Source organism: Temnothorax nylanderi, unplaced genomic scaffold (genome assembly GCF_030848795.1).
Source record: "Temnothorax nylanderi isolate EJ_2023f unplaced genomic scaffold, tnyl_v1.0 TNYL_tig0018_pilon, whole genome shotgun sequence".
NCBI lineage: Eukaryota > Metazoa > Arthropoda > Insecta > Hymenoptera > Formicidae > Temnothorax > Temnothorax nylanderi.
In genome coordinates this window covers 211,386-224,148 of record NW_027249080.1, presented here as the reverse complement: position 1 = coordinate 224,148, position 12,763 = coordinate 211,386, and the positions used below count along the sequence as shown (strand labels likewise).

General features: G+C 41.9%; 2 protein-coding genes across 6 annotated transcripts in view; both read left to right on the top strand.

The window, feature by feature from the left end:
* Positions 1 to 316: 316 nt before the first annotated feature.
* On the top strand, positions 317 to 4,535 carry Nop17l (Nop17 like). Its single transcript, XM_071699315.1, has 4 exons — positions 317 to 872; positions 1,048 to 2,247; positions 2,338 to 2,789; positions 2,964 to 4,535. Exons 1-4 carry the CDS (start codon positions 348 to 350, stop codon positions 3,355 to 3,357), a joined length of 2,571 nt encoding a protein of 856 aa, XP_071555416.1. The 5' UTR covers positions 317 to 347; the 3' UTR covers positions 3,358 to 4,535.
* Positions 4,536 to 4,970: 435 nt separating this feature from the next.
* Elk (Eag-like K[+] channel) overlaps positions 4,971 to 12,763 on the top strand; it is a 32,668-nt gene continuing 24,875 nt past the window's right edge. For 2 of the 5 annotated variants that reach the window (XM_071699312.1, XM_071699309.1), the window contains exon 1: positions 10,175 to 10,598. The gene's annotated coding sequence lies outside the window, so the exon portion shown is untranslated. Of the gene's footprint in view, positions 5,056 to 10,173; positions 10,599 to 12,763 lie in introns of those variants that run through there. The other 3 variants (XM_071699310.1, XM_071699311.1, XM_071699313.1) reach the window with 3 other exon arrangements.

Below are 12,763 nucleotides of genomic sequence, written 5' to 3'. Positions count from 1 at the left end.
AACGATAAAATATATCGTTAAATTATAATTACAAAATGATAGACTCTGGTTCGGTTCCCGCAGTCAGTCTGCCAATCTGTCAATCGGTCCCGTTGACAGATTCTGTCAGATTTCCGCTGTTCCGCTGAAATACGTAGCGGACGTTTGCTTTTGCAAAATCCGTTCTCGACAGATTTGCGCATTTGAAGGAGCGAGGAGGAATTCCTCGACGATAGGAAAGTGATCGAACGGGCGCAGTGCAAGCCGGTGCCGGGACCGGCCGGTGCGGTGGCGCCGCGATCCACGTGTCACGCTCTTCGCGATATCTTTCTACCGACGGGTCTATTTGTAAACACGCGCAACATAAGATGGACGTGTACGAGCGGCGTAGAAATGATTGGGAGGATTTCGACGTGTCGCGCGAGGAACTGAGAAACATAACCGACTGCCTGAAGAAGGAGGAGTTTCGCAAGCTGCTGATCGAATACGCGGAAGAGGTGACCGACCCGGACAACCGAAAGATCTACGAGAAAGAGATCACCCAACTCGAGAAGGAGCGGGGCGTAGACGTGACGTTCGTTAACCCCGAGCCCGGTTACGTCATTAAGACCAGCGTGGACGGCGACAGGAAGTGCTTCTTGAACATCAGCAAGAACGAGGTTGTCGCGCGGCCCACCAGCCAGCCTTCATATGAACAGGGCCACCGCGGCCTGCAGTGGTCCATCCCGTACACCCTGATACCGCCCCGTTATGACCTTGACAAGAAGAATGTGCGATGCGTGGTGTACGACGTGGTCTTCCATCCGGACACCATCTACCTGGCGTCCAAGAACTCGCGATTCCGCGAGATTGTCAATAACACGGCGATGGACGGCGTGGAGAGTAACTTCAAGGTATATCTAAGTGTCAGAACCACGACACTTCTCCCTTTTCATCCACGGAGAGTCGGGAAAAAGGGAGAAGTATCGTGACTCTCTGGAGCTTGAAGTTGCTCAGGCCTGGTCTAAACCTTTGCGCTGAAATTTTACTTTCTCTGTTTCTAACACGTACTTTTCTGCGTCTCGCCAGGTGAAGCTGGACAGGAAGAATCTGAAGTTTCCCAAGATCAGCTTTAAAGGAATGACACATCCCACAGTGATCAGAAAACCTTCGGAAACGCCACCAACAGAACCGCTGGACATAGAACCAGAGATCTATCAGAAGATAATGTCGAGTTACGACGAGAGTCGCGAGAGCCATTTGAAGCAGAGGGAGGAGAAGCCGCAACGTGCCCCGCCGACCACCACTTATTACAAGGACAAGCAACAGAAGCCTGTGGATGAAAAATACACTACTCCTACGTATACCATAAAACATCAGTCCGATGTGGAAATGGAAGATTTTGCTTTAAACCGAGACGCAAGGATGTTTGCCACAGTCCCTAAAAGAATAGTGATTACCATACATCTGCCCCTGTTGAAGAGTGCTGACGATGCGACGCTCGATATACACGAACGGTCTCTTACTTTGAAAAGCGAGAACCCTGCAAAGTATTTCCTGAATCTCCCAATACCATGTCGCGTGGACGGAGATAGGGGGAATGCTAAATTTGATCCAAAGTACAAAAAATTAATCGTAACTTTACCAGTCATTCCGCCATCGATGCCGGTAGATGAAACCGATAGGGCAGATAACGGGGGTGATAGCGATCAAAACAGTGCTGTATTAGTAACGTCCGAGGATGACGAAAAAGACTTATCTAATAACAAAATAAAACTAGTGGAAGAGTTTAAAAACGCGTGCAAAGATAAAGAATTGAATAAACCGAGTGAAGTAACAGATAAGTGTGAAGATACTGCTTTACGGACTAGTAAAACGATCGAAACAGCTGATGCATTTATAAATCCTAATATTAAGTACAATCTTCCTCCTTATACCTGTAACATTTACAATAATCAATTAGCCATTGTTATAAATGTAAAAAATGTGAATCCGAGTGGGATACGCCACAAAATTTTAGATAATAATGTAGGGATACATGTCTTGTTAACATCTATGGGTGCTGGATTTTTTCCTCAATATTATTCACTGTGTCTTAAAATAGGAGACGGCTGTGTCGAGCCGGAAACTCTTACAATTGAACCATGGGATAATAATGTTGTATTTAGCATCACAGTAAAGGATATTGAGAACATAGCACAATATTTCGTTGGAGTGGACACAGAGTTCATGGAGGGGAAAGATCTTCCAACAGCAGCGTCATTTACGAACAAGTTTAAAGAATTAATGGTAAAACATTTAAATATATTGCATAACAAAAAGAACATAATAGAGAGAGCGTTATATACATTATCTATAATAAATAAAATATTTTTACAGTCCTCTCCGAAAGACGAATCTCAGGTGGAAAGGCAAATTTCTGTACAGCCGCAAGATGACGGTGTCGTTATAAATATTTGTCCAAATCAGCAGGATTCTGATGACGAAGAGGAGCATGAAGCAAACGCAAGAGTCGTGAAACGGCGGCAGGAGAAGAAGCACGTCATTGAGAAAGCCAGATCAGTCTCGGAAAGCAGCGGAGATGAATTGGCAAGCAATAGCAGTGGTAGTAGTGCGAGGCACTCGAAAGGAATATTAAAGTCACGTCGCGCTCGCGATTTCTCGCGTTCCATGTCCGAATCGAGCGCCGACGAAAATAGTCTACCTGCATCGTGTACAGATTATCATTATGATCATTACGATTCCGTACACGATATCAATTCTGAATCGGATTGTTCCAGTTTAAAGAAGACTGTACGGTTTAACGATGTAGTTTCGCGGCAGTTATTTAGGTATTATGTGACAAAGAATAATCTATACGTTTAATTAAGAATTATTCTTAATTATCTTAAGAGAGAAAAAGTAATATATAAACATAATTTTGCCTTATGATTTCGCAACTGCAGTCTTTTACAAGCAATACCAATAAACTTATTTGCATAATTTGTTATTTTTCTTTTTTTCAGGTCTAATTCGAGTATTCTTGGACAGCGAAAGAAGAACCAACGTAAACTGCGCAACAAGAAACGCGCGCATGATCGCCGACTAAGCGAAAGTGAGAATTCTGAAACCGAAGAGCGTGACAAATATAAAGTAGATTATAAACGTTCGCCGAATGAGGAAGCTTCTGACAACGTGAAACCCATACTTGCTCGAGACAAACATTCGCAGCAACAAAGAACCGCCAACATAGAAATCACAAAATCGAACGCCGATGACAAACATTCTTCGCATAAGCGTAAATCTAGCTTTGAAGAAAAACCCACCGAAGATGTTCAAGCCGATATCTCGACTAAAGCCACGAAAGATGCAGTTCAATTGGAATTTAAGAATGATCTGATATTTGATCTTGATATGTAAACGTGAACTACAAGGTAATTATGCATAATAAGTATGTGATAGACGCGATCGAGGATGTTATTGCGATTTTTTAGTAACTTAGTAACTGGTAACTGGCAACTCAATGATAATACCGTAAATTTACATATGTATAACGTTGCAAACTATTTTATGATTTAGTATCAAAAACTATTTAGATGGGAATAATTTTCTCGTGAGTTATTAGTGTAGAAGTAGTAACCAAGGAAACATGGCAAATCAAAATTATTAATTTATTTAAATATTTGACTTTAATTAATGATAAGCGAAGCATTAAGAGTAGCTTCTAATACCGTAAATCCATAAAAAGAAATAGAGCTTTGCTTAATATAAAAATTATACCTTAACTCGGAAAATATTCGTATTAAAATACGTAGATAATGGCAACACGGTAAGATATTTTTAATTGGAATCTTCAAGAAAACTGATTACATCGCCATTGGATGGATTTAATGAATCTGCCAAGAAAAGAGATACATGTTCCTTTTTCATGCATGATAAATATTACTGCCGTATAACGTATGTAATTTTTACTCACAGATTACGCTTGATTAAATCAAGAATAATCAAATGATAAATCGCAAATACTTTAATAGAGGTATACATACAATTTTAATGGACATCATATCGCATGATTTTATGCAAAAGTATGTGCAATGTACACATCGTAACATATACAATGCTTGCGCCAAGAGTTAGCACATGTATACAGATGCATTAGTATTGCAATGAGCGCTTGCCAAAAGATTATGATATGTATGATAACAAAAGTAAATATGGTTTTGCTTCGAAAATTGCTAATCACGTGACACGGAATTTTCGATGCCTAATGTTATCTGAGTCATGTTGTAAAAATATTGAAAGTTGTCTATTTAAAAAAAAAATGTTTTTTGTTGGATGAGAGAAAAAATTGAAATATTTATCGATTTTACATATTATATGTCGATATTTTGTAATTAAAATTGTATATAAGTTATTTTGATCTGATCGACGGAAAATATTTACATATCTGCGCTCTTAGCACATTTCATTCCTATATTATATACCATGTTTAAAGATTTTTACTGATAAGCAACCCACATAAATTAATACGTTCACGCAACAGTATATGCCTGTAATGATATAACGCAAGAATGAAATAAACAGACACACAAAATGTTTTCATAGGTGAGATATATTTTTCGGTTTATTAAGCTAGTAGCGCAATATTTAAGGAAGTGCTCAAATATGAAAGGATCATTCCTATATTTGAAAATTTTAATTAACAAATTCTCTTATTTAAAAAATATATATATATATCCGTCAGTGATTCTGCATTAATAACATTGTACTTTTAAATTAAACCGGAAGCGGATCAGGTTCTTCAGTCGAGCCGAACATAGTGAATGCAGAAACCACGTCGATCGTGTGTCACGGCGCGTATCCGCGAAACGTCGGGCGACCGTCGGGGTGTCGGGTCGTGCAATGCCGTGACACGATGTGAAAAGCAGGACCAGGGGGCAACAACGGGCGCGACGGCGAACCGTGATGAAAGTAGGACACGGCCCACGGCGGCGGAAGCGACCGGGCCGCGAGCTCCGAGCCACGGATGAGAGTTCGCCCCCGGAGTTCCGAGACCATCGATCCCGCTACTTGCGAGGGTTGTAAGGTCGTTAAACTCCCCCGGTCTCCGGTCTACCTGTACGTATCTCTCGCCGCATCGCCGCGCACTTCCCCGTATTATTCCTATTGATGTACCATCAGGAAAGGGGGGACTCGGCGCGGCGATCCACGCGAACGCGACGCTCCAATTTCGCGCGATCGCGCGATCCCATCGTCGTTTATTGTCGTCGTTGTCGTTGTCGTTGTCGTCACTGCGGCGGCGGCGGCGGTTCGTTTCAACTGGGTTGCCCGTTGCTACGCGGCGACGGGGCGGGAAATGGCGCGGCGAGAAAGGTGATCTTGAGGAACGGATAGCTTTACGCGATATTTGATGAGGCGCTTTAACGAGGGATATCTTTCACTCTGCGATATTTATTTGCTGTATTCTTATTACAAAAAACTTATAGTAAAATTCTCAATCATCAGTTTGATACATTCCAAATGATTGAAACGAGACTCTCTAAACAATTTTTATCACGAAAACTCGACTAGCCCCCCACAAGCGGATCCTCATGGGTTTTGCAATAAAATCCCCTGTAATGTCTCGAAAATTGTTCATCTAGGGGTTCTTTTCGTCAAGATGATAATGTTTATATAGCTATCCATCTCGAAGGCGGCGGCGGCCTACCGGCTGAATCAGCCGGAGAGATGTTTGCCCGACGCCAAGAAGGATAACGTAGAAATAGCGAGGCCTAATTTCCGAGTGCTTATCGGAACAACATGTGATTGAAGTATACACGGGATTAAGGGTGGTAGGCCTGACTGGCAACATCAGGTCGATAAGCCGTCCACCCCTTAAGGTTCAGAAAGTCGGTGGCCTGTGTACCGAGGGTGCACGAGCGAGGGAGGAGGTATAGAGACGGAGAGGTTGAAGAACGAGAGAGAAAGGACACGTACCCCGCGTGCCGCGGTTACGGCCGGCACGACATCGGCAATGCGGCAGCGTTTTAATGTCGGTCTACGTCGGCCAGTCGTTGCACCTGGCACCATTCGCCGCTTGGCGAACGCAGGTAGAACGGGGGTGGGAGGGGGTGGCGATATTAAGGACGCGACCGCTCGTCGGCCCGCGTAACACGGTTTCGAGATTGGGCACACACGGCGAGATATCGATGGCCCGCGCACCAACGTAGATAAAGACCGATGGTGAACGATCGTTACGCGTTATCTCGAACCGTGCTACTTCAACCAGGGTGAATTACGATAGCGAGGAGCGATAAGAAGCGACCAAGTCGGAAGCCTCGTCTCGTTGAAAGACGGAGGTGAATCTGGTCCTTCCTGGCGCTATATAGTCCATCCGTTTTAGCCTCTCAGAACGACTTCGAACTCCGGTTATTAATTAACTCGATTTAACCCGGAAACGGATGCCTGGGGTGTGATTTTTATACCTCAGTATCGAAAAAAATTAAGCTCACGTCACAATAATTTCAATGTGCTTCTGTCGTTCTTTAAATATTTTTTTGGTTTCTCCTTACTTTTTTCAAAAGATCTATATACATATTGTCCTCAAATATTAATAAATTATAGAACGATTAAAAATATCTAATATGTAATTAATAACAATGACTTTTAATTGGGGTGTAAAAATTATCCCAGGTGACCATTTAGGCAAAAAGAAATCAGGCCCGTTTAATTGCCCGGATTAATTGACAGAATTGCGTAAAGCAAAACTTCTGACTGTATAATTTACTGTTCTTAATCTAATCTTTTCTTTTCCATATACAGGTACTAGTTGATAAATTAATCACCGATTAAGGTAATCGGTGTTTGATCGAAGTCACCATTATGGTACCCTCGCGTCGCTCGGAACGCTCTTGTACACACAGAGTCATTAATGCCTTGGCTCATGAATTTATGCACAATTTATCGGAGCAAATGTGCATTTCCCATATACGCATCGATAAGCGCCTAATCTCGCAAAATCGAGAATCGCGTTAGGCCGACTACACTAGCAACTAATCTTGCAACTCGTCACCCGGGCGACGCGAGGTTGTCCCAGTATTTCTCGCTTAATTCGTTTGGAACCGCTAATCTATTTCCCTGAGACCGCTAATTTCAATGTACACCAAATACATTCTAGGAATGTGATTCATTACGTCGTAATCATACGATTGTGTGCGCGGTCAGAGGATTTCTGCCTTTCCGTAAGAACGGGCGCGTCAATATCCCCGCGATTTTGTAAACAAATAACGCGATTATTTCGAACGCAACTCTATTTTCTGAGATTTTACGCATCCCTTCGTATCGCGCCGTCTTTTACCTTTCTGTTTTTCCTTGAATAATGCATGAGGTTCCGTATCTGTTCGTATTACCGCCTTGGCAGTTTGAAATTTATGGCACACATGCCCTACCACGCAGCAGAGTCTTACATTTGAAAGAGTTTCACTTCACGGAAATGTCACAATTTCTAGCCGAAAAGCACTTAAGATCTATAAGTGTGAAATATTGTCTAAATAAAGTCTAAAATATTGTCTTGTCTAAATATATATATATAAAAGTAATGCTAAATATTCTTATAAATATTTTGTTAATGATAGTTACTAATTAACACAGAGTGGTGAACTAAATTGTACTATATTATACCATATTTCATCGTATTGTAAAATGGATAAAATCGTTGACCCGTAAATATCGCTGGCGATTAAATCGCTCAGTATAGCGAAAGGTATATAAAAGATTTATTGTTGCGAGAGAGGCGCGCGAGCGGTAGCATAAAGACAGAGAGAACAATTAAAACTACGAACAAATCGTAAAAGATGAAACTCGTTAACGTCGTCCAGTCGTTCGTGCCAATGACTTTTTATCCGTTCGGCTATTAAATAGAACAGCAAGCGTGCCGTGTTTCATCCGGTCTCGTTTTTCATCCCGTTTCTCGCTCCTGGCCTTTCTCGTTCTCGCCTTCGTATCTGTCCGCGGAGACATTCGAAGTACTAGAGTATCGATTATATGGACCCCGTGCTTCGTAACTACGCGCAGTCTGCGCTGTCCGGATAACCCACTAACACTGACGATCCTCTTCCATTGTTTGGAGAATTTTTTTTTTACCACTTTCTTTGTAGCGCTGTTAATGCGGTATTTGTGTTTAAATTTACTATTTACGGTACGTCTGACAGCTCTCATTAGTCCGGAAAGAATCGGTTGGAGAAACGATTGTGACAGACAAATGTAATTCAATTCACGAAATACGGAAGGCAGACGACGTATAATCAGGGAAGACTACAGATAACGCGTAAGGAATCATTATTTTATTACATAGCGGGAGCTTTTTTAATTTCGAAGAGACGTTGCGTCGCGAGTGCCTATAAAAAGCATCAGAATGACAAGCGCGAGGTAGACGGAGCGGAATTACTGCAAGCGTTTACCTTATCGCTTCCCAGCGTTAATCCCTCCGCAAAGTAGACGGGCTTTAACCGTAGGCCGGTATCGCCTGGCGGCTCGGCGCGACACGGCCGCTTCGGAAACGCAGCTTTTAAAATTAGGTCGCAGCTTTATAATCGCGAAGTAGTCGAAGGTGGTATTCTTAGACCGCGGTTGTGCAGCTGAGCGTAGCGGTTTCTTCAAAATTCTCTCCTCCTCTCTCTTTCTCTCTCTGTTCGACATATTATACGACGTGACGACGCTCGACGATGTATCACTCTTCGAGAACGATGTATGAGGCGACGACCTGATGGATAAACATCCATTTCTGGGGGTAACGACACCCGGCCGCCGACCGACCATCGTTCTTGATTAACCCAAACGTTCCGATTTCAGTTTCCGGGAACGGATACCGCGCGCGGCAGATCGTAAGACGGATGTATATTGAGTTTAATTCAGCGGAAACCCGCGGGCGCGCACACACGTATCTGGGGAAAGCTTTAGCGTTTGATTTGTGGAAGATATAGCTTCGCCGTAACTCGACGTAATAAGATATAGCCCCTGCGTCAGTTTCTCGCAGCAGCGGCCAATTTCGATGTTATCAACCGCGAGTTCTATATATTAAGATTTAAAATAACTTAGTTGCCGGTTAAAATCGAGCCCGCCCCCGTGAACTTTTTTTTGCGACGGAGATCTATATCGGGAACGCTTGCAGATTGCGCGGCCTGTTCATGAAGGACTAGCACGCGAATACAGTCATCGACCCTCCTCGGTACGAGCGCGTTATACAATACCATCAAACTGACCTGCAGCAACGTTTTATTCAATATAGACCGCGATGCGGCGCGGCGCGGCGCGGCGCGGCGCACGAACGGCCTTTCCATCACGAAAAAAAGCGCCGATCTTTACCACTGCGGAATATATTTTTTTACGTTTTTAAATCATTCCCGTCATGCGTATGGTAATTCGTTCTATATACGTTCTATATACGTACGTGAGTCGAAGCCCAAGTTTTAAGACGCGCGTTTAAAAGGCTGCAGCTGAGAAATGCGATTTTCCCGGCTGCAGAGCACGTTCTCTCCCAACGTTTCGACCTTGAAAAGATAAGGTAAGCTTAGAGCCGTGCGTCAAAAGCGCCATAACGCGTGTCATAAAGCGGACTGAAGCGAACGAAAATATATTCAACACGGGACGCATTCTTTGCGGAGTGGAAATGTTTGGTCAGATAGGCGCCGCTTCGACGTGAACGAAATAACGGATATGCCAATTTGTGGCCGTGTTTAAGAGAGGAAAGCTTCTACGGTGATCCGTCAGTGTCGGGTATGATGGGATTTTGTTTTAACTTGGCGATAAGACCCGCGTCGATCTTCGTTCCAATATTCGGATTTTCTCCCGAAAAAGTTATATTCGCCGTCGATCTCAATCATACATAATTATGCAAATTGTACGATGCCTATACCTACGTCTTTATATAACAATTTAAATGATAACAGTTCTGCGAAAGGATTATTAAAAGTCTGCTTGTATTAAGTACGATAAAATTGCACGTGGCACTCGATTCGGGTGGGCCATTGGCCTGTCGACCGAAAAAGCTCGAAGAATTAAAAAAGAAACCACCCAAACCGGAAAAAACCTTCGAGTGTCGAACTCGACCATCTCGACTAAAGACCGTATCAGATTTTGAGATGTACGTGCGCGCGCGCGCGCAAATAGGCGGTGTGTGTGTGCGCGCGCGCGCGCACAACCCTACGGCGGTCGGTGGCGGAGAGCGTGGGGTACCGCTGGGCGTCGCGGGACGTCGCGGGGGGGTGCACACTTATCGGAGGTACGCGCTCGTGCCTTCACCTACGCCTAGGACGCGTGTGTCTGTTACCTTCCCACGGTTTACCACATGTTGCGCTTCGGTGCGAGGGGCGCAAGTCAGCCAGGAGCCCGGGCCATCAGGATAGACGGAATCTCTCCCCTCGGCTCTCGATCAGTTACGCGATCGCCAGCGAACGATTCGCGCGGCCGGTGCGCACCCCGAGCTGCTGGTAATCGCTGGCCGATGCCGATCTCTCCGAGTGCCGCATCTCTCGAGTGCATCGAACTTGACGGACGAGGCGCGAACGTCCCTTAAACTCGGAGCGAAGGGGGTGACACGAAGAGAGAATCGGTGTGGATATAGATCGGTGGTGGTGGTTCGAAGATGCTCGATCAGTGAGCGGGTTAATCGCTTTCTCGACAAGGTCGGTATCATCGGGGACGGAAGCCCGTCAAAGTTCCTATTAAATTATCCACGTCGCTAAAAAGCGACAGGAACGAAAGTACGTGCCATTTGATATGTTCCGAGGGTTTTTATACGAAGTAGATGTGTAGAGAGACGATTCCTTATTTAATAATTAATAATCGTGGAATTAATAATGTTATGATTGATGTTACAAATATATTACAGTTATTATATTATATATTTTATTAAATATAACGTGATGTACATAGATTAATAATTCAATTAATAATGAGGAGAATATTGTGAATTTTGTAAAAGGGTTCTAATTTCTCGCGAATGAATGGAACAACCTGTTGGTGAAGGAGAATATTTTTTTCGTTAAATAAATGATACTCATTCTACCGTTTCATTTCGGCGCAAAATAGAACATTACTTTATATTATAAGCAATTTAAATAAGTCCTTTTTCCATTGCTATTACGAAATAATATAATTCTCTTGAGCATTATCGCGTTCAAAAGTTTTATTATTTTTAAATCGTTAAAGAGTAAACGCTTTTTAGTTAGATAAAATTGTCTCCTTTTACAGGTAATTTATATAGTTTCATGCAACTTGTTTAATACACGAGTAATTAACACCGCTTATTTCAAGCGATCTATCATGCGAAACGTTGTGCAAATTTAGATATCCGACATGATTTCAGTATTTCGTGCCTCAATCTATTTTAGCGGATTAGGCATACAAATAATTAATACGATCATCTTAATATATCACAGTAATAAACCAAGCATTCGATGGTTCGAGCAAAATATAAGTTTACTTTGAGACACTATATATAACTTGAAGCCTATTTTAATGATAGATCGATTTTGCCGATTTGATTATCAAATTTCAATTTCCACAGATTTGTACATGTATTATAATTTATAGATTTACATATTATATATTTCATTTCACTTCACGCGTGCGCGATGCATGTATTTGTAACGTTACATACATTATTATAATACATCTTCTCATATTTTTCGTTCACATCCAAGAGATATGAAACATAGATAATGAGCTCGCTCTTTCGAAAAAATGGAAAATTTTTTGAGGAATACAAAAGATTTTTTTATTATTAACGCTAAAGAAAGAAAATCTGTATCACGTTTCTACGTTAAAAGTGAAAAATTAACATTAAGCTATATAGGTTTCGTTCTGAAAGCATTAAAGAACGTCGTGTACATGCAGCGCACGAAGCTAGAATGATTTACTCTAGGTGTATAGACTGTATAGAGTACTCTGTCTCTCTCTCTCTCTCTCTCTCTCTCTCTCTCTCTCTCTCTCTCTCTCTCTCTCTCTCTCTCTCTCTCTCTCTCTCTCTCACTCTCTCTGAGATTACATAGAATTTTCATTTTGGCAAATAACACAAGAGCCATTGTTCACAGACAGTTTGAAACGTTTTATGTTGAATTAAATGTACACGTCAAACTACAATAACTAAAATAAATTGTTCTAGCAAGATATTTCATAATATAACGCTGACATTTATCGCACTACCTCTGAAATTAAAAATCACGGCACATCGTCACGTGCCGTATATATAAATATATATATATATATATATATATATTTATATATTATATTAATGAATCACAAAATCAGCAAGCAATTTTGTGATTTATTTTTTATTATGTCTACGAATAAACACATGCGTATAGTTTTTCTATCTCTATTAAAAATTTATAATTAATTAACTAAATACACGAGTACCCCGAGGGAAAAAGTAATAACGAGCACAACCAATTTGCATATATATTTCCGAGATGTGCAAGACGCAATAGTATAACCCGGTTATTCGCGGACGGTCAATGATTTCTCGGTTAGGGGAAAATAGAGGGATTGGATTATAGTACCAGAAAATATTTATTGTATCAGCTCGGAACCGGGCAACGCGCGTTACAATGGCACTTTGTCTTGTAATAGGGAGCTTCGAATGACATTGACTTACGGTATTGTTCAATGAATCGTAGATTTCCATAAATACTTTGTGCACAACACAAACGGTGAAATTCGACGTTCGCCGAAGAGCTTTGCTAAAAGACGTGAAAATCGCGAAATAATTTTCGCATTTTTATACGTTAATTTAATTAATTTTGTAAACGATGCGGGTGTGTGATATGTATGCGAATAATTTAATTAT